This window comes from Gallus gallus, chromosome 7 (genome assembly GCF_016699485.2).
Source record: "Gallus gallus isolate bGalGal1 chromosome 7, bGalGal1.mat.broiler.GRCg7b, whole genome shotgun sequence".
Taxonomy (NCBI): Eukaryota; Metazoa; Chordata; class Aves; order Galliformes; family Phasianidae; genus Gallus; species Gallus gallus.
Window position 1 is genome coordinate 17,512,450 of NC_052538.1, and position 27,929 is coordinate 17,540,378.

The window sequence follows — 27,929 nt, forward strand, 5'->3', positions numbered from 1 at the left end:
TTTTTTGTTTTCTTTGTTTGTTTGTTTCTCTAGACTGGAGAAGCAAGACTATTTTGAACATGGAAATCCAGGAATTTTTAGATCAGTGATCCTTTTCATGCATCTTTGTACCTATGTAGGTCTAAAAGGAGGCTCATACAGCATCTGTAATCTCATTTCTGGCAAAGCCCATTACTGCAGGCTTTAGCTCAAGGAACAAAGAACATGGTAAACTTATTTAAATGAGTAGTTTGAGTACTGGTATTTGTATTGTTTATCTTTTTAAGATGTAGGAAGATTTGAGTGATGGGGAGACCAAATGTCCAGACCATTCCTATGATTTTCCCTCCAGAGATATAAGCCAAGATGGTGGCAGCTAGTATGTCCTGCGTGAGTGAGGCTTGCATCTGTCCTGTTTTGTGTAATAGCCTTCCATTTCAACTAGTTGCACTGAACTTCTAGTCTCACAGTTTCAAATACTTCCAACTTTGTGGCTTATAGCCTTCTGTAAGTGAAATGTTTTAATAGATAGAACTCGTGGTATGATTGAAATCTTTCTGGTCATTGAAGGAAGGAAAATTAATACAAAGATCGATGGCGTAGGGAATAATGTTCACAATGACTATTAGTTCATTTTTTTTTTCTTGAGAAGGCTGAAATATCTACAACAGATACTTGCTTATCAGATTTCAATATTTTACCATGCTGTTTGTTGGCTTCATGTTCAAATTATCCTAGCAAGCAGTGTTTCACAAAGCAGTAGCATTAGAGAATAGTATTTTCCAATTTGAAAGCTGAGATTCCAAGCTTCTAGGTGATAGGCTTATAAAAATAACACGTTTCTAGCTTTAACAGTTTGATACTGATGAAATCAGGTCAGAACTGACACTGCAAGAAAAGGTAAAATGGCAAAATATACAATGTAAGATTTTCAAGCCTTTTATTGTCTGACAGTTATACAATATGATAAAGGACGAGCATAAAGAGCAATGAAGTCTCAGTGAGAGACAAAAAGGAATTGAAGAAATGATCTATATAAACAGACGTTATGGGCTGCTTACCCTTCTGCTGACATTGCAGAGAGAGACAATAGGTCAGTCTTGAATTGCCTAAACTGCCATATAGCAGCTTTGTGTATTTCTTCGTAGGAGACATGGACATTTACTGCCTAAAAGTACTGCTTCAGCTATATGGATCTTTATTCACACTACTGCAGTAGTTAAATTGTCCTTCAAACCTTGCAACTTCAAGTACCTTGCTTTCTCAGTTCTAAAACTATAGGGATTTTCACAGAATCACAGAATTGTAGGGGTTGGAAGGGACCTCCAGAGATCATGGAGTCCAACCCCCCTGCAAAGCTGGCCTACAGCCGGCTGCACAGGTAAGTGTCCAGGTGGGTCTTGAATATCTCCAGAGAAGGAGAATCCACAACCTCCCTGGGCAGCCTGTTCCAGTGCTCCCATTGTTGTTGAATTTTGTTGCATTTCTTTAGGTTACTAGTTGTTGAGCTAGAAGTTGTTTCCTGGTTTCTGAAGTCAGTAAATTCTATCTATCAAAAATACGTGAAGAGTTTGACCCAGGTTTCCAAACATAATCTTTTGTTAGTACTGGATTTATCTCTTACGATAGAAAGCTTGATGAACCAATCAATGCTCTTTGTGTGGGCAAGAGCTGCTCAAAATCATTCTGTATCTCTGCTCTTTGAATATGTTATATTTATGGGCAATGCATAGTTTTCTTTTGTCAACAGGAATGACAGTAGGGCAGTAGGTTTGTGGGAGCTGAGAGGAGCAGAGTTATGAACAGTTTATTGCTGGTTTTAGGGAAGAAGGGCAGAACGAGCATATAAAGACGTTAAAGGACGTACCCAACACGGGAGAATAGAAATGAATACCTCTTGGCTTTGCTTTGGTTGGACCCTAATAAGGCCTTGTGTACGTGCAGCTGGCAGAGGGGCATGGGAATCACTTCTAGGAAGATTTTGTAGTCAAATGTACAGAAGAATATTTTGAAACAATACCTAATGAAGGTTTAAAAATTAAGGTATCTTGCAAAGAAATACGTTAATCTAATTTTATGATAACTGGTGACCCAGAATGCCTCACTGTTGTTCTGTAAGCCAAACATTTATAGTCATCTGTCTCAGTGTGAAACTTGAGTTGGCCACTAGAGTAAAAATGCATCTCTCGACTATGTTAGAAAGGAACACTGTTGGAGTATGGGGCCTTGGAATTAAAGTATTGTCATGTCCCCTCTTCCTAAATATATTTACTACTTGTACTATGTTTTTAAAAAGTATTCCTTTCCTATTCTGTTTTAGCCTCTTATGAAATCCTCCACTCTCGCAGAGGAAACACAAACTATGAACTTAGAACTTAACTTCTCAGGTAACATACTTTAAAATAAACTATATACTCCAGGCATTATAGGCTACTTTCTGTTATTTTCATAAAAATTTCACAGTGAAATAAGTCACAGAGGTTTTGGATTTAATATATTTGCCGATTCAAACTCATCTCTGCCTACTACCTGACACCTCAGTCAAGCAGCATTTTCTGGCATCATTAGAACGAAGCCTTGCTGCCAGAAACTATAGTTATTCTTGGAATAGTACTATTGACAGTAACTTTGTATGGAAACAAAGTTCATCCCTAACAGCTGAATTAAGTTCACAATTTTAGATATTCCACTGTATTTCCTTAAAGTGGACTCACTGTTGCTGTACTTTTAAGAGATGTAGGGACAGATCAGCAGCCTGATACCAGCAGCATCCATAATGAAAAACCTGAAATAAACTTATGGAACTTATGTATATTCTGAAAGGAATATTCAGATGCACCAGGCTATTTTAAATGCTGTACCAGTACGTTGTGCAAAGGTTCACTTGATATTTGAGTGAAGAAACTGAAGAATTTGGATTTAATCAAAATGCAAGACAAAGTCATAGAGTAAATTCAAATCACAAACCTGTTATTAGTGGTTGTTCTAATTATTGGTGAGTATGTAATAACTCAAAAGAAGCCCAGTAGCAACTTAAGGTAAGAAACTTAGGATAACAGATTATATGTCTGAATAAAAATCATTTTTATCCTGTATTATTTTAGCAACGGATTGGGTTCAGAAGAGGAGGGGGTTTAATAGCATTCAGATTTCTCTATCAAATTCCTACATTCCTTTTTGCTAAAATCTACAGATGATTTACAGATGATGATACTAAGCCTCAGTGTTCAGTGTCAGCTCACAAATATATAAAATGGGAACCTCCACTATTTAATTGCAATTCAATAGACAGCTGTTATTAGTTCATCACAGGTCCTCTCTCCATATGCAGAAGTCAGACATTAGTGATAACTACACTGCTTTCTATACTGTGCTAATAGGTATTTGCTTAAATATAGTTTATATAAGTATAAACAGGAGTTATACAACACTAAAAAATTAACTTCCTTTTATTTCACAAATAAGACTCCTTATTGAACAGTTGGAGTTGCTGCTGTGTGCACTTCAAAGACAAGAATTTTGCAGCTTACTTGCAGGTAAAATTTGTTATCCTATTGAAAACCATGGAACCAAATACCCAGACTGGAAAGTCAGGAAGCTAGGATTTCATCTAGCAGCATCCACTGAAGTCTCAGCATATAGTCAACTTTACCATTACTGCCTAGTCTCTGAAATGATAGTTCAGAGTCACCCCCAAAGCCTACAGAGCTGAACTGGCATATGCTCCCCAAGCAGCAGTGTCAGAGAAAGTTCTACTTCGAGCTATTAAATAAGAGGCTATTGCTTCTGTCTGTCAAGGGATAGTCCAGACACTTACACCACTTCAGGCAAAGTCAGCAGGGCTAGTTTAATTTTGCCAATGAAAGTTGTTTCAGATAATTGGCTTAATTAACTGTAATGGATTAGGGAGTACTCATATGGTCTTTCCTGTCAGCAGTACTGCAGAAGCTGTAATCTGCTGCAGGAGAGCAGTTTGCATACCCCAAAGAGGCTGCTAATTCAGCCTTGGTGCCAAGAATTAGTAACAAGATAGTTCCAATTAACTAGGTCATAAGTTTTTTTTGTCCTCAGGTACATCCCAGCAGTTCAGAATGTTCCCAGATGGTACTGAAATGAGAAACTATGCTCAGACCAAGTCTGTATCTCCACCAGCAAAGAAACTGGACTCACTAGTTTGCCTCTTTCAGTGTCAGCATTAAAAGGGAAAACATATTCCAGTAGGTTATGAAAAGATTAAGTTGTCCCAAGAGAATTTTTAATACTCGTTTAAGGAAAACCATTTTTCTTTTTGCTCAGTGTCTCCTTTCATACTTACCTCCCACCATCAATCAAATACTACAATCTTCACCACCTCTAAGCCCTAGATTTCCTGACACTTCTGAAGATGTTTTGGGACATCCATATTCCCTGAGTGTCAGCACCAGGTACTAGAAAGTAGGAACAGACCTGCGAAACTCTTCTGCATTTCTGCTCTCCCTCCCATTACAAAAATAACTAAGAGGAAAAACCACATTCAACCAATATAAGCATGCAAACAGCCAGCAAAGCTTTTTTTTTTTTTCTTGTTAGCCTTAGAGCTTTATTAAAAGCTGTAGCTTCTTCTATCTCATGAGTGGCTTCAGCTACAGTAATGCAAAAGGTCAGACAGCATTAATGTAACACCTTCAGTAGGCTTCCCCAGAAGCACTGGGATCCTGGATCTCTACGCAGAAACCAGATTTAAGTACAGTTCTTCCATTCAGCTTTCCCTCTTCTGTTTTTATCATGAACACCTGATGAAAGCAAAACCAAAAAACCCAACACCACTCCCATTTAACTTCAAGATTACTTCTATGATCAAGAGTGGTCTCTCACTTTTATCATTAATCCAATATTGAGCTGTTGGAGCAGGTCCAGAGGAGGGCCATGAAGATGGTCAGAGGGCTAGAGCACCTCCCCCGTGAGGACGGGCTGACAGGGTTGGGAATTTTCAGCCTAGAGAATGCTCCAGGGGGACCTTATTGTGGCCTTCCAGTACCTGAAGGGGGCATACAGGAAAGCTGGGGAGGAACTTTTTATACAGGCATACAGCAATAAGACAAGGGGAAACGGTTTTAAACTGGAAGAGGGTAGATTTAGACCAGATATCAGGAAGAAATACTTTACTGTGAGGCTGGCAAGACAGTGGAACAGGTTGCCCAGAAAGGTTGTGGATGCCCCCTCCCTGGAAGCACTCAAGACCAGCCCGGATGGGGTTTTGTGCAACCTGGTCTGGAGGCAGGTGTCCCTGCCTATAGCAGGAGGGTTGGAACTAGGTGATCTTAAAGGTCCCTTCCAACCCAAACCATTCTATGATTCTATGACTATTATAGTTTCTGACACTGCAGTAGATGAACCACATATAATACAGACAAGATATTCTAGGCAGAAGAGTGAAAAATCTAAAACGAATATTTAAAATCATGAAGCAAAGGAACTACATAAAAGCACTTGCTTTCTACAGATTTGTAAGTTTCTTACACTAGCTAAGGAAAGTGCTTTTGGAATCAATACAAAGCCTTGTTTGCTTCTCCAATTGCAAAGTATTTTTACTTAAATAATGAACTTGCGGGTTCATGGGGGGGTGGTTGTAAAAGAATATGCCTAAGACTACCCCCTGTAGAATCTGAAGTAGATCAGGTCCTAACAGCTAGTGGCAGCAGGATCCACTTCTCAGAACAGGTAAGGAGCCTGCACTCCAGATGAGATGCATGCCAGTCAGACCGAAGAACTAGTCTTGTAACTTGTTCATGTGGCTGAAGAATGCCCAGGCCTAAACAGTATTATTGTAGGACCCAAGTGAAACAGTCTGAGGAAGAGGAAGTTAAGAGAAATTTAGAACAGCTGTAATATAGATATATACATTCAGGTACTAACTTGCTATTCAGTTATTTAGTTAGCTCTGAGGCAAAACAGAAAGGTTAAAAAATTCAAACAATTTACGTGTTATTGTATCTGAGAATCTACAGTTTATTTCAGCAGTAAGTGCTCCCAAACTTGAAGAAGAACAACATTTTAAATCTACAACACAAAAATAGAAAATATTCAAAATGCACAGAGACACAATTCACCCTTAGTGTGATTAAAACGTCACAAGGTTTGCTTTTTTTGCAGTTAAGTGGCAATTAAGGATGTGCTTCATAACACTGTGTAGAAATCTGCAAGTTTCCTGTACAGGTCGGATCCTCATGCTTGCGCAAGTCGTTCTAGGACTCTTCGGTAATCTGAAACGAGTTGTTGGAAGCTCTCTTCTAACTGTTCATGTTGCATGTTTAGGTCTATTTGGTTCAACTGATTTGTCAACTCCTCTGGTCTTAAGCACCTTCTCATCTTGGCAAGTTCTCTCTGCTTCTTCTATGCAATAAATAAACAGTAATTTGAACATAACGAACAATGAAGAGTACAGTATTTTACTGAACTTACTCCATTTTAATATCTAGGTCTTTAATAAGTCCCTAATCCTCTAAAAAATAAACACAAACCCAAAAAACCACTAACATTGTTTAATTAGGAAATCTCTTCTGTTAAAGCTCTACAGTTCTGTATTACCAGTTATCTGGCAAACTGAAAACTCATTTCAAAATGTTTCTGTATTTCTGCAACAGTTAGTCAGGAAATAGCTCTAAGAGGCAGAACCACTATTAATAGTGGAAGATATTATGAATTTAGAATTACACTGCACCTGTACAATACAATTCAAATGAAGCTATCAAGTGCTTTATAAAGAAGTAGTGTTTACATGACACAAGCATTAAGAATGCTGTAATATTGTCAATTCTTTATTAAAGGTTGCTTTCTCCTCCAAATTACTACACATTGAGACTTCAGCTGCAGTTCTGACAAGGTTTTTATTCTATCTATTTATTTTTTAAGCAGGAGCATAACAAGATTTGTTTGTGAAACTGTTAAAAATTAGCATGTAAGCCACTCACTAGGCAGAACCACCATAAACATGATGCCCATATTTTAGAACTTGAAACTTAAAACCAAAAAAAAAAAAATCAGGGAAAGGGTGCTGGCTGTTCTGATCATTCTTTAGGAGAGAACTACGGTTGAAAAAATGGAATATTTAAATCAATAGAATATTCTAAAATTTTAGAAGACAAATATTGTATATTTAGCAGTACAATATCTGTAAAGTTTTTACTCTATGTGTTTATTACATGCAAAGACTCAAGTGAAAACAATTATTAGAAGCACAAGATCTGAAGCTGCTTATGGAATTTTAGATTTTCTCCACATATTAAGCTGAATTACATGCTGAGGACGTGACAGTCCTGTTGGATGAAAAATCATGGCCTTATTTGTAGTGGACAGTGAGTGAAATTTAGTAAATGAGACAAGACACTCACAAAAGTGAATAGAAAGTGTTTTGATTAGGATCCTGTCACTCAGCATGACATGGTGTTATCTCCAGATCAGCCAAGTGTTTAATGCAGTGCTGAGTTCTCATTTCTGCTAACAGACCCCCTAAGTCCAACATGAGTACAATCAAAGTTCTGCTATTTTGGTATAACAGGATAAGTGCTGCTTTAGGGAGGCTTGCAAGCTAATCAAGATACTTCTGATACTTTGTGAAACTTTTCCAACCAGGTTTTGGGTTGCTCTGTGATTACTTAATTGCAGAGTAGCTAACGTGCTAGTTACAGCAATAAACTTAGGCTTGTATTTTTTTTTTCCCCCCCAATACAGAGACTAATGTCATTAGCAACTAGGAGATAGATATATATGCACACTATATATACACACCCCTAATCTTAGAGGAACAGTTAATGCAACATGCAGCAACTAGATCCTCAAAAGCATACTCAGCAGTTAAGAAAGTTAACAAGTAACTCAACTGAGTTATTTGATTCAACTTCACTGTTGAAGTTATATCCCATCTACAGGGATACTGTATTGGCATGGCTAGATTATCGCTACCAAGCTGCTCTGTTAGACCTGGTTAATGAGCAGAACAGGAATCCAAACTATACCTAGTTTTCTAGTGTGTAAATATATAGCACTTAACCCTTACCTCTAACTTTGTGGTTTACCTATTTAAGATATTATCTATTTTTCTTTTTAACTTGGTTTATCTATTAAGATATTATCAATCTTTCCAAGAAAGTGACTTTTCTCCCCTCTCCCCTCCTTTTGCTCTAACTGGATTTAATGCCACTTGTAGCTAGGTACTGTCAGGTTAATAACTTCCTGCTGGAATTGGGCAAATAACAGGAGTCAAACAAGATCTTTGGTACAGCCATGAATGAATGTTCTCTGCATCTGTGTATGTCAGCTGAATGCTGCATAACTAATAGTAGTTGATTGGCAACATAATTGGTATCAACTACGTTTATGGAAATGGAAGTAAAATCAGGTATAATTAGTCTTGAAATAAGTATTAAATGATACATAAGTCATATACCTTATAGGGGCCAATCAGCCTTCTTTTAACATCCAACCGGTAGCTTCTGGATTGTTCTGCATCGCCCATATCTGTTGCACGCAATCGGAGAATTTCATATACTCGCCTTGTGTGTTGCTAACAAACAGAAAGGAGAATAAAGAACATGCCTGAGTAAAGAGGTCATTCAGCAGTAGTATTACAGTACTTCTCCACTCTGAGCAACTCCTCAGCTTATCAGATATCAGTCAGATACCGACAAAGCCTCAATCAGCCTGATACTCCTTACCAGTGGGTTAAATGAATAAATGTTCTAGTTACTCCTCAAAAAATAATTTATTCCAACAGATGCTAGTGTATAATCTCTCAAAATGCTGCAGTATCTGTGGAGGTGCTTCAAGGACCTGCTACAAATGAACAGCAGAAAGTCCAGAAGCCAGAGTCCAAAAGTAATCCAAAGAACTGAAGTATTGGAACTAGAATAACATTAAGCAATTAAGTGCTACACAGTACCTTCTGTACTGATTTTAATAATCTTGACATATTTACTGCTCTTCAAAAGGTCCTCTGGAAATGCTAAATATCAGAACGAAACAATATTTAAATAACAACTAAGATAACAAGTGAATCAGTACATGGAAAATTGAGGTGATTTTGAAACACTGATCAGCAGCTATCACATCTGGAAAGGAAACAGATTGATGTCTCTGCTGTATTACTATGAACTGTTATAACATTAAAACTGAACTTAAGATCAACCACTCCTTTGCTGAGCAACAGGGATAAAAATAAAATGGATTAGTATAGCAAACCATCTTTAGATACTATTAAAAAATAAACTTAATTATCCTTTTAGGTGTAACGTCTCAGGTACAGAAGGCTGCAGGTGTACTTCTCTTATACATATGGTAACATTTTAATGAATGTATTTGAATAAGGCTTTTCTTCTGCAAGCCTTCAATACTTGTATAAAAACACATTCAAATACATGCATTTTTAACTGAAGAGCTTACTAATGAATTTAATCACTTGGACAATTATCAGTGAGTTTAGTTGTTCAGTTTTAACAGTTTAGTTCTTCAAACATTTAGAACTGCCTCAGTAGCAGTGTTAGTGTTACTACTTTATTGTTCTGTGTTCTCAGAATGAGTGGCTATTTATATAGATATACTTGAAGAGATGGAAACTGATACTTAAAATTGGAATATTTCAAGTTCTGTTACATCAACAGCATCAGCTGAAAAAAAAAAAGGCATTTACTTGAAATCTTAAGCCATTTCTTCCCTTTCAGCTACATTGTAGGAAACTGTTGAAATATGCCACCATATGTAAACTCCTACATTTAGACTGCTGTTATACTAGCTTGATAAGAATAAGTCCGACTACCACAGTTCTGATTTAATACCTTATTTATTTTCAGCTTCTGTTGAGCTTCCATTACCATTTCTTGGCTGAAGCCTTGCATTAACTTTGCTGGGGAAAAGCAAGGCAAGTCTTGACAGAGCTTTACAAGAACAAAGTCTCTTAGCTTTATGTAGTTTTCAGATGGATCTTCAGCTAGAAAAAAAATTATAAGAGCGCATAGTTAATATAAGCATTATTTGTTTCTTCATTCCTGGGATGCCATTACAAGAACTGTGGAAGACAAAACCAAACACAACATTCATCACATTTAAGTAGTTGTGCTTAATCGTAAGTACTGCTATCAAAGTTTTAGATGTACGACAATATAAGTTAAAGCGTACTGCATACACTATTGTACGCATGTTTCCAAGAGACTGACAACAGAAGTTCAACCCAATTCTAAGCATAAACCCTTTTTTCTTGCATGTTCCCTCTATTCTATAACAGAGGAGAGCATGAGAACTACCCTAAGTCAAACTAATTATGTAGGAAAAGACTGAAGCAAAAGCTGAAAGCAATTTGAAGTTACTTCCATCTTGCTTGAAACAGTAGCATTGCTATCAAAACTGTAGCTTTATAAGAAACAAAGTCAAGAACCAGCTTCATTGATCATCAACATAATCCTTTTTGCAACTTTGTTCCCCCCTATGAACTACAGAGAAGGAAAATGTTACAATGCTGCAAATATGCTTCATCACTACTTAATAGTTTGGACAGGTTTACTACAAGTGAGTAGCAGGATCACATTCCACCCTACCTTAATTTTTCTGTGGGCTAGCACTATGGAATTTATTGTTGAACAGATTATATTCCAGCTGTGCTTTTTTGCACATTTTCTCCCGTTTTCCCTCAAGATGAGGACTATTTTATGTAGTTGACATTTGTGGTTTAAGAATGATCAAAAGCTAGTATGTTATTAAGAGGAAGGAGTAGGATGTAAGTTTTGGTCCTAGTATATGCAGCACTGCACGACCAGCAATTTGTTTTGTGGGTTGCAGATTGCTTAGGACCATTGCATCAGTTAGAAAGATTTGCACAAGTGGAATAATCTTGTATGGCAAAACTTACAGCTCTTATTCTGCAAAAGAGATCGAAGAGGCTGTACTGACATTCATTTGTTCTGTTCCTTTTCATTCAAATGAGAAGAAAGATGAGGCAGTTTCTGTATGGTAAGCGCTACCAACATACTTTTCATTTGTGTCAACTAGGATGACGAGTTACAGTTGGGACAAAATATCCGTTGCAAATGTGGAAGTCTGAAATACTTTATTTTTTTAGGCATTAGTTTCTTCGAGGAAGTTGAAATTCTAATCATTCTGAAAAGAGGAAAGGCTTTACTTGACAACTTTAGAGGATATGTAACTATACTTTGTCCATTATCAAGGTTGCCAAGCCTGACTTTCTATCAAGATGACAATTATCGTGCAGAAGCATAAGATTACATAACTTTAGTGCCATGTAGAATATTGCAAGAATATTGCAATTGCTTCCTCCTGCTTCAATCCAAAAAGAAAAGTTACTCCAGTGCAAATTTGCTGTTCGCTACAAATCTGCATTAAAGGCACTGAACCATGAACACGTCATATGATTTATTTAGTACTATATTTAAGACTGTTTATTCTCAGTTATAAAAGCTACGTGAAGTTTTGTAGTATTAACGGGAAGGAAGATAAAAATTACACAATGAATAAGACTTCCTACTGCATAAAGGAAGTTATGCTTCTTTAGGTTTCTATGAATTGGATTAAAATTATAAGGTAGATAACCCTGTGTTAGGATTATCCTGCAGTGATACCATGAAGAAAGCAAGTGTTGTAATGCATTTTAATCAGTTTTTGGAGGGTAGAGGAATAGGACTTTTTTTTCTTTTGAGATGATGTCTTCAATTATCTTAGATTAGTCAATTCATATGCTTAAACTGCATTTCTTCCTATATTGAACTTTAAACTACAGGACAGATGTCATGATTCTAACTGTTTTTAATGCTACATCTTTAGGTGTGCATACCCTCTCTCCCCCTCCCCCATTCTTTCGTTAAATTTTCACTTTCATGTATTTGTGGACACACCTCTAACATGACAGGTGCATTCAGGCAGTAATACATGCTCCTGGAGCACAACTCCTGTGCAGATTTTTGCCTGTAGACTTTTGGCTTACATACATGTTAATACACTATTTTAGGTTTTTCTCAGTTTTGAGTTTTGGCTAAGAGGAATAAGTTGAACAAGGAATCTGACAAAGCTTGATCTCCTGGCATACTCAGCTGTGTATCTCACAATAAAATGGCTAATTAGCTGGTAATCCATGCATGCTAGGGATTGAATTTTCCTGGTGTGCTGTTCTCTAAGTAGAGGATTTAAGGAGCTACATTATATACAGTTCTTCTGTAAAATAGGGCACTGTTAATCCTGAACTGAGCTGAAGCTAAACCTTCAAAAGGCTATTTAATTCTAACAAGTGAACATGAAAGCTGGTTTGTGGGCTAGCAGTCTCCAAATGTGACCAAACAGGTGAAATGAGTTAGAAATTTAACATATACCTGTTATATCAAGTACTGTAGGAGAAGACATATAGTATCTATGAACTGTTTCAAGAAGCTGAGCACCATGGCCTTCTCCTTGGAATGGTGGCAAGATCAGCATCTGGCTACAGACAAAGGAATGTATTGATATTTCAGTTCAAATGCATGCTTTTGCAAACACTGTAGTATAAAGGCATAAAAAACTAAGTTCTTAAAACACATGCATCAGTCTTTATGTTAAAACATAATTCTTACAGAGTCTTAGAACTGCTAAATATTCAAAACTTGTTTGCCATTCCCTCTGCTTCAAGAAGGGAACAATGAAATAAATCAGTGCGTCGCCAGCTAATAATGGGGATTTTTTTTAAAACAAATCAACACCATTATAAACAAGTATTGGGAACTTCAGCAGTTCCCTCTTCTGAAATAAAAGGCAAGGCACGAGTTACGCCGCCAATTACCTTACACGTGGCCGGGTTTTGTCTGGGTACACATAGTAATTATAGACTGTCATGTAGCCTACGGTCGCAAAGAGCGTAGCTCCATCCTTATTATACTTCTCAAATCTGCAGATAAAACAGAAAGCCAAGCAGGTCAATTACAGTCGCGCTCCCATGCAGTGTCCATTTTCTTTTCCATTCTCCAACTGAATTTTCAGTGTCAGCAAGCTACTCTGTGAGGGCCCAATGGGTACACCTGCTACGTTCTGAATGTACAATTCACTTAATTGGTGTGCAGCAACTTGGATAAATCAGACCTCTTTACAGCACTTCAGTGCACTTGCCTATTATAAAGATGAATAGGTGGCAAGTAAAAGAAAACACAGGCAAAGCTCATTTTACTGTTTAAGCCTACATTCAGGGCTCTAACGGACAACAGCATTTAATTCAGCTCTATTCTCAAGGTTTCCCGAAGTATAATGGAGGAAAACGCAAGCCTGATAAACAATGGTTTTTCTTTCCTGGGAAAAATATCATTATACTGCTCCAATAATTGGCCAGCCACAATTAAAATGCAGGCTTTGTGGAGGTAATAAGGTCCACTGTTGCCTTAGAACTGTACTTACACTATAAAGTAGTTCCATCTTTCATCATCTACATCAATAAAGCTAGCAGTTTCAATAAACCACATCAAGAATGTCTGAAGCCTTTCATGATATTCTCGAAAGCCTGGACACGTCATGTCAGCCTAGGGAAAAAGCCAGGAGAAGTCAGGTGAAACCTATCACAGATGCAAAAGGACAAAAAAAAATCTGCAAAACCTAATTACTTCCCCCCATACAAAAAAAAGCATGCTTCCAATCAATACATTGGTCAAACAATAATATTTATATATGTATATATGTTGAATGTTACAGAAGGTGCCTCACAGCAAAATAAACTTTAATTTGCTTGCTTAAGAAGTTTTACTTATTTTTCATACCTTATATATCTGATATGTAATGTCTTCACCAGCTTCCTCGTTATGAACAGAATATGTGTGCAGCAGCATTCCAAAGGGCTTAAAGTTGACCTCCTTTTCCAACAGAGAGACAAAGTCATCTGTGTTTGTACAGAAGCCAGGAGGAATAATTTCTCTAATTTTACTTTCAACATCATCTGCCTGGGGAATACAAAACAGGGCAGGATCAGCAGAAGATTAAAAAGACAGCATCAAAGTCATAATTTGCTATTAGAGATGATTACAAAAAGGAGCGCTGTGGCCTATCAGTAACTTTAAATAAAAAAGATAAATATTCCTGTTGTTCAGTAGTGACTTTCGAGCATATAAAGATAACTGAAGAGATACAGAAGGGTCAGTCCAGCCACTGTCAGTATTCAAAAGCTAGTAGTCGCAACAGGAATAAGTTCCTGAACAAGTTTATGTTTAGTGACTGTTACATTTGTCTAAGCAAAATCAAAGAGGGTTGATAACTATTCTAATAAAAACTCAGTGTGAAGGAATACCACAAATGGCAAGACAAAGAATGAAAGCGTGAATTCAGTCAAGCAAAAGGAACAGTATTCTTGTTTTCCTAGTTTGTTGGATGAAACATTAGTTTCTGAAAAACACAATAAAATTGGTAGCTCAGGGTTTTCATCCAACAAACCTCCATGACCATGCTGCACATAGCCTTGTGGAACTGGGGTTCCCAAAAAGCAGCTTACGAGGTATTAGGTGGTATAGAACTGAGTGGAAAAAAAAACAGACTAAAAGTGGTAGCTCCCAAACAAGAAAGTGACAGCTACTACACTTTTGCATTCTTATGTCTCTGTGCTTGAAATGTTTGCTTATAGTATCAGCTGTGAGCTATAATGATAAACTCAGAGGACAAACATTCTGTACTCTAATCAAAGAATATTTTGAAAACAAAGCAGACAAAATAAAACTAGAATTTAGAAATATGGTTAATAGCTTTGACATGTAAAACCTAACTTAGCAGAGAGGGAAGAAAATATTCAGACGCCAAAATTAAATTCAGAGATCCAAATTCCCTTTTTCAGTTAACCAAACTGAAAGTTAGAGACTATCAGCTGAGCAGACTTCATAATCCTTTTCAGACCCCAAAAAGACCACTTGATTGAATACATTTACTACTTCTTTTTAACCATGAATATTTGATGAAGTTTCACAATAACGTATTACTGCTTCTCACCAGGCAATAAAACTTAATGAATTGGTCTCAACTTAACAAAACGGTACTCCTCAATACAACCCCTAAAAGCCTGACATTACATTCAACAAAATGAGCTTACATTCAATTCAAACTTTCCTTCGGACAATGAATCCAGGTTTTTACTTAATGGAGTTTGCGGTGAGTTCAGCTGTAATGTTTGTATTGTATCTATTTCCACAAGGACTGACACAAGAACACTTTGTGTTAACTTACTAAGCAGCTCTTTCACACCGTTTACATGCATGATGGGTATTAGTTTGAAACCAAGACCCTCGCTACTTAGCATTCAAAACAGGGAAATTAAGATGCTTAGAACAAAATACACTACAAAAGGCTAATACAACATGCTACTAATTCCTGTCCTTTCAACCATCCTCCCTTAAGTAGAAGCAATGCACCTGCAAATGAATAGCACTTCATCATTCAGTTACATTTTTAGTATAGAGAAAGATGGATGTGGTTCAGCACAAACAAGTTTTATTCTTAATGGTTTGGTACTACCAACATTTATATTTATATTTGTAGAGAGCACTATAAAGCGATTCAGATATAGCTCTACAATACTTGGTGTAACAACGCAGTGAAAATGTGTACAGCATTTACATCCATTTCATTCTCAAAACAAAGGACCTTTTCTGTTCATCTTCGAGCAATGCTAGCTTAACGTATTTGCTTTACATATCCTAATTTAACTGCGTAACAGAAAATGAGCCATGTTTTGCTGAATCACTGAATTATATATATTAACAAGAATGAGTATTTGTAAGGAGCACAGCATTTCAGAAATGCTCATCTTTTTTTGAGTCTGCAAGTGTATTTACACGGATTTTAATTCTGCCCTGGTGATAAAGTCATAGGAAACCAGAGCTAGTGACTTTCCTTTTGTGCATCTGCAAAAGATACGTAAAATAATCCACAATTAAAACAAGACTTCCAAGCATCAGTTCAGCAACAGACTACGTGGATGATACCTAAAAACAGTGAACATGCAGGATGAAGTATTATATAATTAAAAAATAACACTCCCCTTGTATTTTTAAGATTCTTCACCTAACAGTGATACAAGACAAACTTTCACCTACTGAAAGTAGGTAAGATAATGCATTTCAGTTCTTTATAGCCACAACCCACTGCCTCTCTAAGTTTCTTTGTGAATTTCTTTGATACTGGTGAGATGTTCAGGCACTTGCTTGGCAGCATTACTGGTTTGCAAAGATGTACACAGAAAAAAATCTGTTCAGAAAAAGCAATCGAGTTGATGACTACAGCAGTGTTAAACAAGCAAATAATGAGTGCAAGAACATGAATGAAGCCAGCCAAGACTCGAGCTTATGGATTATGCAGGTACTATCTTTAATGTATTACCTTCATAAGGAAATCGTGAGATGAAGATAGGGAACATGGTAAGGACTTGTAACTTGTTTTGTAGTAGGACTAATTGAGCTGTCAGGATCCCTTCGTACATTACATTTGACTCTGGATAATATTAATATAATTATACTAATAGGCAGTTATCACATTTGTGTATATTTTCATGCTACTTCAAAGTGGTTTCATTTAAAAATAATTATAGAAATATATTTGAAAGCTGAATTTTTCTACCAGTTATAAATATTAACTCCAGTGAGGAGCAATGGAATGATCTGTAGTGTTAAAGTATGTCCAATATTAAAACTGCACTTTCATTAATTTGTGTTAAAGCAAATATATCAGACCAGCTGCAAAGCATGATAACATGTAGATAGTAAAGATTGTTTCAGAGGTTAGTGAAATACTTTCCCTCACTCCATCATGGAAATTGGAAGAAAAAGAAACTACTTGAACAGCTGCAAATCTGAAAACAGCCAACAATTCAGAGGTCAATGCTATTTGGATTTATACCAGAAGAAAGCAGCCTCACTTCAGATATTTAAAAGAATTGACGCCACCCAATGGATAAATTCTGTCTATTTTCATTAAATCAAGTGCCAAACAAGAACATACATCTGTTCAAAACACGATCAGATTTTGCTAAGTCTTCCTCACTAATGTGGTATAGAAGCATCTTCAGAGAAACCATATTAAGATGTATAAATATGCCTGGTGCTCCGTCTGCTGACATTTAGGATCTTCATCTTTCACCACATATTTAAGATACCTTGGAAAAACAGCTAATGCTATGGGGGCAAATGGCCTGCATAAGGTTTTAGATACAAAATGCTAGAGTATGAATAACCACGAACTCAATTAAAACTCAATTCTCACTTGTAACCAGTTTGTTCAAAGCAGAGACTTATGTCCTTTCCTGAACACCATCTATTTGCAGCACAAAGATGACCTGGCATGCATAGTATATATATAGTTCATGCATTAATATGATTAACCCAAATGAGCTAAGCAACTAAACAGTTAACTTAGAAAAGTAAATGGTAATATGCATTTAAATGAACACCCCACTTATTTTCATCTCTGCAAATATGTTAATATTTTAAGGTACTTATAGAGCAAATATAAATGGCAGAACAAGACCGGCTGCTGTATCTTTTTTTCCCTACAGTGGTTCAGATACAGTCACATGAGCAGCTTATTAGGACATATAGTCCGTTAGTGATATAAATGGAAGCACAGTCAAAGTTCTGTGGGCTGAGGCTGAAGATATTCTAGAAAGCTATCTGGAAGCTAGCTCAAATAGATATCCTTTGTCACCCTTATCTCAGCCCATTAAGCAACTGAAAAATAATTCAATAGAGGAAACACTGAGCTTGAAAGAAGGAAGGATTCTGAGCGATAGGAATAGTTGCAGTGTGAGCTAAGGGCATGAAAGACCTTGTTTACTTTGTTTATACTTCCAGAGAAGAAAAGTGGCTTTATTTGTACAGAAAATAGATAGCATGTCAATACAGATGTGCTGTGGTGTGGATTCCCACTGTGATGTGATTTTGAAATTATGTTGGTGAAAGGCCAGAAAGAGAGGTGGTCTGATTTTAATATGGTTATTACTTAACCAACTGGCTTTCCTTTTTTCTTTGTTTCTAAAAACCTTATAAAGATTGAAGAACATGACCTCTCACTCCTCAGGTAGGCTGCCCCAGCCTCAGAAGTATTTCAGACATGTCCGGACGCTTAGCCTGTTGAACTAACTATATTCTAACAATTTCAGAGCACAGAAACAAAAAACCTGCAAAATTAATTTAATGCAGTCATTTCAATTTTTCTTTAGAAAGCCTTTTCCTTGAAAGCATTTAAATAAGCTCTGATGAATTTGAAATATGAACTTTAAATCATAAAGATGTTTACTCCTGAAGAGAATAGCTTTCTTGGGCAAAGCAATTTGAAGTCAGTGCAAACGTACAACCACTTTACACTACAGAATATTGTGAAGATTCACCAATCACCTTATTAACAGCTCTTTTCAAAATAAATCATTTTTTCCTTCCCTATAACTAAGTAAATCTCAAATGATATTTAATTATGATATTCTATTTTCTTAATGCACCAGAATCCACTCAAAAAATTCATTTTTCTTTCTTAAGGTAGTCTCTTAGATATGAATTAAACCACTAGCTCTCCTGGAGACAGCTAGCATGAAAATAGACACTTTTTTTCATACAATTTTGATGGCAGTTTCAGAGTCAAAGGAAAGAACAATGGGAAAACATATAGATAAGTTCCATGTTTTTTTCAGGTTTGCGTAATAGGAAGCTTTGCTTTTAATCTAACTCATGTTTGGAAGGGCAGTAACTAACCCCAGCAGTTTTGTCCCCATTAAACGTCCCCAATAAGTACAAGTCTGGCTCTGTCTTTACCTCCACACAGTCAAACTTCTCATTAACTTTAGATGTATATTCAATGCGGAAGAGAGTTGACAGGTTACCAGCGATATAGTATAAGAGAATCTTCAGTCCCTTGTAGCCAAAGGCAACTTCACTGAGGAAGGAAAAAAGCACAGTTAGACCTCTAAATGAGTTTCATTGCAAAATATTCAAAACACAGTACTAAAGATTTTAAATTCACATCCTCTTTCCCAGTGAGGTAAACTAAACCTTTTAATAATGAAGAGAATCAAACTGGATATCTGTCTACACGATAGGCAATGCCTTACGCTATTTTTATTAGTATATTTGCTCCTCTAGTTAATCTCTAGTGAAGAAACAGAACAGGTCCATGAACTCAGTAAGACAGTGGCTGTATATTTACGGTGATAACTCAAAGAATACTTGAAATAACTAATACGGCACTTATGTTCATCCATGTCTTAAATTCACTAATGTTTATTAATACAAATTGATTAACAGTGCTTACTAAAACTTTGTAGTATAGGAGTGTAAAGTTTTGGAACATACTACTGCAAGCTATACTGTATAAAACAACCAGATAACTCATAGCAACAAGTATGTTTCTAGTGGACAGTATTTATTATTAGAATCAAGTAAAAAAAACTAAGGAAGAGATGCTCTATTATTATTATTTTAAATATCCTGGAAAAAAAAAAAATGTCTTTCCTGAATATAAACATCACATTTAAGTCTGGAGAACTTATTTTCAGGCAAAAAAAAAAAGAAACGCAGAAACTATTGTGTTTTTCCCTTTTTTTTTTTAAACCTGATCTTTTTTGTGGTAACACATTGCTAATTTCAAGTTTGAAATGCCAGAACAAAAATGTGCATGTTTACTATACTGACAGATTGGAGAGTTCTCCCATTGTGAGTAGTACAATTACTCTCAATTACAACTGCAGACATGCAGTAGTGCAACTAATTTTATTACATTTAATAATTGTACCTATATCAGTATGGGTATAATTAATACAGATAGCACATCCTACTTTGAGTACTTAGAATGCTTTTTAAAGTAATTGTAAATTAAGAAACAGCTTTAAGTAGACCATAGTTAAGTGCATATGGATTTTCCTTTTCTTTCTGGCTACAGCCAGAGCGTTCACTACTGCTCTTCTGAAAGTATTAAATGACATTTTAGCACTGGGGACATAGTGGCTAACTTGGCTACAATACCAATGATAGAATACTTGGAGAGGAAACTATATATTTTTTTCTGAAGTTTGTGTATCCTCTGAACTTTTAACTGATAAAAAGTCTATCATCTCTAGTAGAGAAGAACCTCTGAGTTGAATAATTAACAATCAGTGATCTAGAACAGCAAAGAACATGAGTTTAAGTTAATATTTATGGTCGTCTTAAATTAAAAATTCCATGGTGCATTGTTGTTAAAAAACCACAAATAAGTGGATATGCTGTTGAAAGATAATTTTTGGTTTTAGCAGTCATTGCTGTCAAAGTTTTAATAAAGAACTATTAATTCTTACAAACCTTATAAGGATGACTTGAACACAATAGCAGCTGAAATGAGCAATTCTGACTGTACAATCCGGGCATTTTGTTCTCTGCTAGTATCTTTAAAATACCATGTAAAAATGACTACAAGGCCTGAACTCCAGAGGCTAGGATTCAAAGCCATTATTTAACTACACAGTCATAAAACTGAAGTATTGCTTTGTCACTTTACAATAGTTTGGTAGCATTATTTTTATTACTATTGTTTTTTAAAGAGCAATTAGGAAACAACATTCCCTTCAAGACCTATTCATTTGACTCTGAATAATTTAACTTACTCATCACCAAACACTTGATGGCTATACTCTGGGTTAAATGTTGTGTTGTCATCCTCCAAATCCTCAGGAAAGCGAACTGAGAAGAAAAAAGAGCATGATCAAGTCATCAGCTTCAGTTTGTTCTTACAGGGATTCTATGCTAGATGTCCATGCATTCTTTCACTGTGAACAATTTCAGTTATGAACCTACGTTCGGCTGGCACACAAACCAAATAAAGACATCCTGTGCAAATCAGATGCATGTTATTTCCTCAAATCAAATCAGTAAGCACAATGAAATGGGGAAATTGACACAGATGTATATGATTTCATATGTATATCCTGAATGTGACTGACTTTCATTCCACAGTGAACACTTAAGGACATGGCCCAGCTGGATATTCTTACAGTAAGCAAGACCAATCATGTAATCAAAGCTTCCTTCTCATTTTGTCATTCTTCTCACACGCAGTTCAGAACACTTCATTGTAGGGAGTCTTCACAGAATGACGAACAGAAAAATGTTTGTGAGCATTAATATTCACATTACAATTTTGGAGAATTGGCATGGATACATACAAATCTACACTAATACAATATTACTATTTCTACCAATGTTACCAAGATAATCAGCAATTCTTCTCCCACAACTTTTATTTTTCTTCAAACCTTGGCATTAGAGGTCTTTGCTGGTAATGTGAAAACATTTGCTCAAGTAGAATCTACTCACACTTGGTAACATAGCAAACAAGTACTTTATTCATGCTTACAGAATTAACAGCAGCTACTGCACAGTAACTGCGACAGAAGTTCTTCCATCACAAATTCTGTGATTAGTGAGTGAAATCAGAAGTTACAGTGGGATTTTCTAGGAAGATTTAGAGAAGACTGAAATACTTAATCCCCAAATATCCTCTGCATCCACGGTTAAAATAACTACCTAAAATTGGAAGGGATATAATTCTTTTTGTAGGCATTAAAGTGATTGTTCAGCCCCATTAATGAGGCATAGGTAGCTCAAGAAAACAGTTACATACTAATATTGAATGAATTAGAAGTGCATGCAATGCTGTAGGAGTTAATAGTGCTATTAAGTGTTCTTTTTTAATAAAAAATAGAATATAGAACTACAGTCTCATTGCTGTTTTACTCAAGTAAAACTGGAGATGAAGTAAAAAGGATTTTCCATTAATAGGAGTTATTCAGAGAGAAAAATGAATGAAGGGTTTCTCAATAACAGGATGAAACTCAGCCCTCTCAAAGACAGTGATAGTCTTTGTCTTCTCCAGCTTGACTCAGAGAGTAACCCAGTTGAGGCAAAGCAGCAAGACTAAAGACAACAAAAAACAAGCCGGAAGAAAAAAAGAAAAACAGAGCAATCCTGAAACATCACCATGGAACAAATTAGGACTCAGAGGAGTACAGCCCATGTCTACATTTATACTCCTACACTCATGAGAAAGGCGGGTTTCGGTTTTTTTCCTAAATGGCCTCATCACTTTGTAAATTTTAGGGTTTTTTTTCTAATATTGTTTGTATGTGGACCATCTACACTCTCTGAAAGAAAAAAGTAAACTGAAAGCCTTGGGTGACATGACGTAATGGGAACAAGTAAAAAGCAGTCTCTCTAAAAACTGATACAGAGCAACTCCTCAGATGTCTTGATAAAATTTACTCAGATATATTCTATTACTTCTCATCCTTTGGTTTTAGAAAGGCAGAAGAGGAAAACCAAAACATGAGATATACACATTATATATAAATAGTCACAGAATGAGTATTTGAACTATTGTTTAAATGGAAGAGAAATGCTTCACAGGTTAGCAACTCAAAGACTTAAGTAATTTGGTTGGAATGACATTTTGTCTCACAAGCCAATTATGCATTTAAAAGTTTACTAAGTTATGCAGAACCAACTGTTAATAGGAGTTCTTAAGAGTGCTTAAAAGATTAATTATTTTTACTTTCTTAATAAGTGATGCTATTTGTACTGCTCAAGGAAACAAAATGCTGAAGGTCTGAAAAGATAAAAAACACAGATATATGACCTATTCTTCTTTTATTAATTACCAATACAAGTAAGTTTCAGATATAAGTCAGTCCAGCAAGAGTTCAGTAATTCTGCTTGTATTCTGTAAGTACTAAGCAAGTTACCTATATAAAACAATAAACAGTTCTGTAAAATAGAGAGTAGCATTTTTTCCTAAACAGATTTTAAAGACTTGGTTGAAAATGGCTTATGTTGTCTAGATGTTGAGGGAGAGGTGGAAAAAAATAAACCAAAGAACATTTTGCCATTTTATTTTTTGTGTTTATCATTTCCTCAAAAGAAATATGAGGCATACTTAGGACTACATTGTAGCAAAAGTTCTAGAGAAGAAGCAACTAAAAAAACACATTGAATACCTTAAGATCAAGGTGACGTAGTTCCAATGCATTCTAGTAACATGTTAATAGATTGCCGGTGTTATTACACAGGTACAAGCCTGAGCTTCTGCAGCTGCACTTCACTGTACTATTCTCAACAAAATTACACTATGCATTCCTATTCTTGTGTTTGTATATTTATAAGTACATATTATAACTTAAGTAGATTTAATTACAAGGACTTTATTAAATAGATGTTAAAATATTCCAAAGGCACAATATTTAAAATCTGACATTACCTAGTTTTAGCTGGATTGCTTCGTTTGTGTTACATTTGTATTCAGCCAGCTTCTTCTCCATAGGAGTAAGTCCTAAAGAAAAAGATTTTGAAAGAGTTTAGATACATACAGTCTGGGTAATCTATGCAATTCAAGGAAAGAATTAAGAAAAAGGTTCTCAAGAACAGAAGGAACAACTTCATAATGCTGACTTCATTTTTAAAGGAAGTATTCTTCCTGCAAGTTCTACTTCTTCATTCTGTCTACTTTTTAAGTAAATCTATTTTCTCACTATGATGTGCCTTCCAAACTATATGCAGACACTGCATTTGAATAAGAGTTAATGCATTTCAGGTGTTCTTGAACTGTGGCAGGAATGCTTCCAGACACTATCTAGCTTTCCTCCCAGAGAGGATAAGGAAGGAAGGAAGCTACAGCTAGCCTGTTTTCCCAAAGCCTAATCTAGTGCACAATAGGTGTGTCACTTATTAGGACATTTTTCAACTGTGCTAAACCCATCCTGCCTCTCTATTCCAGCAGCATTATCAGTTCTTCCTCCCATTTCAAGTTATGCGGAATGAGGTTAGGCCAGAAGCATTCTCAGTAACCCGGCAGGCACAGAGCCACACACGGTGTGCCACACGGCTCAGGTGCAAAGCAGACATCCACGGCTCGGGCAGGCCACGGCCAGCCCCCGCCGCGCCTCGGCCTTGAGCTCTTACTCCGCTTCCTCTGCTACGGGGAACGAGACCGTCAAAGGGTCCCCGTTCCCGTTCGTGGCCGCACACAAACTCGGGCCCGGCCAAGGGGAAGGGCACCGTCCCTACCGCGGGCGACGCTCCCCTAACAGAGAATCGACGGCAACACCTCGCCCTGCTCCCCACCGCCTCGCTCAGCAGCTGCAGGAAGGCCGCGAATCGGTAGGCCCAGCCTAGGACTCACCCGCCATTTCCCAGCGGCGGCGACAGCCGAGTCACCCGGGCAGAACGAATCAAGCCGCGCGCCCACTCGGCGGAAATAAGTACACGCGCACACACTTCCGCTTCCGCCCGCCCAAAAGCGGCCGAGAACCAACAGCTGCGCTCGGCGAGGCTCGGGGTCTCACGCGCATGCTCAGCTGTATGCCAAAGATCGCGCTGTCCCGGCGGGAGCCTTTAAGAAGGGCGTTCGCGCCGCGGCTCATTTGCTTAGCTCCGCCCTCAGGGGGCAGCCGTGTAGCGCGATTGCTTTGATGTGGTGGGCGCGCGTACAGCGTTGCTTCGGCCTTACAGGTACCTCAGTGCTGAGGCGGGCTGAGGGGAACTGGGGGTGAGCGCCCGCGCTGAGCGCTGGCTTCACCCCAAGGTCCGCCCCCTGTGGAGTGCAGCAGCGGGGCGGTCGGCGCTCGTCGAGCAGGCAGGTTTCTTCAGAATTCTTTCTGCGAGCTCGTGTGCGGCGTACTGACGCCGAGCTGCCCTCGGGCGGTCTGCGTCGCCTCGCGGCCCAGAGGGTTCCGCTCTGCTTTATGGCCGAACGAGCCGCTCCGACCCTCGCAGCTGCGAGGCACCGTACAGCCGCGTGCCCGGCTGCTCCCTCGCCCTTACCCTGCCGTGCTGAGGGGCGCGGCCGAAGCGCCCTCCTGTTTTCCTGGGCCGGGACAGACTCCGCCGGGAGTCTCCCGCTCGACGGCGCGGGTCGCGAGTGAGCGCCCCTCGCCCCGAGTCGGCGGCCCCGCACGCTGTCACGGGGAGGCGCGGAGCCGGGTAGGCGCCCGCTTGGGCCCCCCGGGTCCCGGCCGGCACCGGTCGCTCTGCCGCGGGATTTCGAGGCGTGGGGCCGCCGGCCGGCGCGGCGGTGTGCCGGCCGCCGAGGGGAGCCCTCCGGGCGGGGCAGGGCGGGGCCGGGCGCTGCCTCCCACGGCGCTGCGCTGAGGCGGCGGCGCTGCGGCGGCGCGGCGGGTGGGTAAAGGCGCGCGGCTCCTCCTCCCGCTCGCCGGCGCAGCATGGCGGTCAAGGTGACTCCTCCGTCGTTGGGCGCGGGAGAAGGCGGGCGGCCGCTCCGCCTGCCCGCGGGGTCCCGGGGGATGCGGGAGGAAGCCGGCGGTGCCGCGGCGGCCGCGGGGAAGGGGTAGCGCCTGCTGATGGGAAGCGGCGCGGGCCGAGGCCGTTACTCGGCGCGTGCGGGAGGGAGCGGTCGGGGCCCGGCGCTCCGCATCCTGAGGGACGGGCGCGGCGCGGGGCCCCGCGCGCTGGGACAGCTGTCGGCGACACCTGAGTGACTGGGGAGGCGGCGGTTACCCGCAGTGTCGTGTTTGAGTCCGCTTATCGGTTAGATAAGAGAGCCGATACCGCTGCCCTTATCGGCGCAAATTGCGTTTTTGTTTCTGAGTTGTGTCTGTAGCTCAGCCGGTGAAGCATTAACTTACTTTTATTAGCAGGTGCCTTCGACCAAAAGAGCAGATCCTGCCGAACTACGAAGTATCTTTTTGCAGGTAAACAGACCTGTCTGATGCTCTTTGGCTGGCAGACTTGTGTTCTCAGCTGTTTGTCACTGCGTGTTGGTCGTGGGACAAAACTGGTTATGTGGACAGGAGCTGATGTTGCACGCGGAGGGCCTTCGGGCACTGAGGGGGAGCCGCTGCTGTGCAGGTTGTGGTTAGCTGTCCCACGCAGCCTTAACGCATTTTCTGGGCTTTTCCAAATTCCTGTGACAGAAATGATTGCAACTGTAACCAAGTACTGTTATTTTAAGAATATACTTCTGCACCCTTCTGACTTCTATGGTTGTGTGACTTGCCTGTGAGCTGCATCTGTGATCCTTCTGCAAATGGATGGACTATTGGCAATGTTTGTAGAATTTTGAGTTATTATTGTTAAGATTAATGTATTTCATAGCATTACCTCTCACGTAGGACATTAGAGTTACTCTATCTGAATAATGGTGTTAAGTTTTATCCGCCCCTCTTAGTTACAGTAAACCATCCATCTAAAAAGAAAAGCCAATAAATCCTAAAACTTCTGAGAAGGTTTGAAATAGGTAGCTAGAATAGTAGCAGCTGTTTTAGGTCCATAGCTGGGCCACTGATTTGTCTAAAATCAGAACCGTATCTTTTTTCTTTCCTGTTGAATATTACTCACTACGTTCAAGAAGTTTTACTCTGTAAAGAAGGAAATAAGTATTACTACTGTGTTCAGTTTTGGGCCCCTCACAGTGCAGGAGACACTGAGGCCCTGAAGTGTGTCCAGAGTAGGGCAGTGAAGCAGTGAAAGGTCTGGAGCATAAGCGTAAGGGAGAGCAGCTGAGGGAGCTGGGATTGTTCGGTCTGGAGACAAGGAGGCTCAGGGGAAACCTTGTAACTTTCTACAATGACCTGAAAGGAGGTTGTGTGAGGTGGGGGTCAGCCTCTTCTCCCCGCTAAAAGTAACAGGATGTGGGGGAATGGCCTTAAGTTGTGCCAGGGAGGTTCAGGTTTGAAACTAGGAAAAATTTCTTCTCAGAAGGGGTGGTGAGGTATTGGAACAGGCTGCCCAGGCAGGTGGTGGAGTCACCATCCATGGAGGTGTTTAAGAAGAGAATAGATGTGGCACTTGGAAATGTGAGTTAGTGGGCCTGGTGGTGATGGGTTGATGGTTGGTCTAGATTATTTTAGTGGTGTTTTCCAACTTTAATGATTCCATGATTCTGTAAATAATGAATTCTGTTATGGCGTCTCTGACACGTAGCTTTCAGTCCTACCTTATTATCTAATAAGTAGAGGAAGAGACCTTTTTGCCTGAGAGAGGCATTATGTTTCAACCATCGTTTGGTGGGATCTTTGCTTTCGTAGAATGGATTATTCTGATAATGTTGTTTTAGTGCTGTAATTTAGAATTTTGGAGTCAAACCATGAAAGCCTAAATGTTAGTTTCAGGTTAAAGTTACTCTATCACAGATTTGTTTCTTGCTGATAAGGCACTTAACTTTTTCTTTATACAAGGAATACACAAATGGTATAAAAATGTGTGCTTCTGGAACATCACATTGCTCTTCTTGTAAACTTTTTCAGAAAAGACAATTCTGCATGTTGGATTGCAGAAAACAAGAATTATGATGTGAAAATACTCTATTCAACTTGGATAAGTAGACTCAGTATGAATCTTCTAGTCAATAGATGTCCTTACTTCTGGAAATGAGTATTTGAAGTCCTTGATGTTGGTGATACATGAAAAAGCGGAGAGGAGCTTAATCTTGAAGTTGTCAATATGACAATGTTTGTTTTATTGACCTAAAAAGCAAATAGTCTACAGGTTGATGCCCTGAGGAATCAAAAGTGCAAAAGCTCTCATCTGCCCTTGAGGATTGTCGTAAAAAAAAAAAAATAAAAAATAAAAAGACAAGTTACTCAGACACACAGTTGCATAGGAAGAGTTTATATATTTTTGTGGAGAGGGGCTATAGAATTATAGAATTGATTCTAACTGAAGATGATATTCTATTCTTATTTTGATAGATTGCAAGCAAACTTAGTTGCAAACATTAAGAAAATCTGAAGAGAATCCAGTCTTTCCAAGACTCAGTTGTAGAGACTGGTTATGAAATACAGTTAGTGTTGCACACTTCATGGGTCAGATATGTTGTGCTCTTTCCTGAGGGTGCAGGCCTGTTCTGTCAGCTTCAGTTAAAGGGCGTGCATTCCTTCTAAATTTGGCTTCCCTTGGAAATGGATGCAAGGGAAGATGGGAACTCTGGGACCCTTCGTCATCAACCTTATTCTT

The 27,929-nt window shown here is 38.7% G+C and overlaps 2 protein-coding genes across 11 annotated transcripts in view; one reads left to right on the plus strand and one right to left on the minus strand.

Annotated features, from left to right (window-relative positions):
- Positions 1 to 4,546: 4,546 nt before the first annotated feature.
- Positions 4,547 to 25,271, minus strand: HAT1 (histone acetyltransferase 1). Of its 7 annotated transcripts, none has more exons than NM_001396489.1 (11): positions 24,780 to 24,810; positions 23,218 to 23,289; positions 20,573 to 20,648; positions 18,750 to 18,870; positions 13,731 to 13,910; positions 13,375 to 13,496; positions 12,770 to 12,874; positions 12,327 to 12,433; positions 9,789 to 9,940; positions 8,405 to 8,521; positions 4,547 to 6,351 (listed from the first exon to the last, which is right to left on the minus strand). In NM_001396489.1, the coding sequence occupies exons 2-11, from the start codon at positions 23,276 to 23,278 to the stop codon at positions 6,184 to 6,186; spliced, it is 1,209 nt and encodes a 402-aa protein (NP_001383418.1). In that variant the 5' UTR covers positions 23,279 to 23,289; positions 24,780 to 24,810; the 3' UTR covers positions 4,547 to 6,183. The 7 variants fall into 7 exon arrangements, with proteins under 7 accessions (NP_001383418.1, NP_001383417.1, NP_001383416.1 ...); NM_001396488.1 differs by lacking the exon at positions 24,780 to 24,810 and adding an exon at positions 24,143 to 24,206 and having other exon boundaries at positions 4,547 to 6,348; NM_001396487.1 differs by lacking the exon at positions 24,780 to 24,810 and adding an exon at positions 24,143 to 24,206.
- The window catches only part of SLC25A12 (solute carrier family 25 member 12), a 45,476-nt gene continuing 42,694 nt past the window's right edge, over positions 25,148 to 27,929 (plus strand). For 2 of the 4 annotated variants that reach the window (XM_046944083.1, XM_015289765.4), the window contains exons 1-2: positions 25,148 to 25,189; positions 25,613 to 25,666. In XM_046944083.1, coding sequence (XP_046800039.1) covers positions 25,178 to 25,189; positions 25,613 to 25,666 — 66 coding nt within the window. In that variant the 5' untranslated portion in view covers positions 25,148 to 25,177. Of the gene's footprint in view, positions 25,503 to 25,609; positions 25,667 to 27,929 lie in introns of all 4 variants that reach the window. The other 2 variants (XM_015289764.4, XM_046944084.1) reach the window with 2 other exon arrangements.

Excerpts from the sequence above, each read along its gene's own strand:
- HAT1 (XM_046943371.1), bottom strand. The coding sequence starts at position 25,179 with ATGCTGCGCCGGCGAGCGGGAGGAGGAGCCGCGCGCCTTTACCCACCC. Across the intron at positions 13,911-18,749 it reads AGAAGTTTGACTGTGTGGAG|GCAGATGATGTTGAAAGTAA; the intron begins GTAAAGACAGAG and ends TGTATTCCCCAG. Across the intron at positions 12,875-13,374 it reads AGATGGAACTACTTTATAGT|ATTTGAGAAGTATAATAAGG; the intron begins GTAAGTACAGTT and ends TTTTATCTGCAG.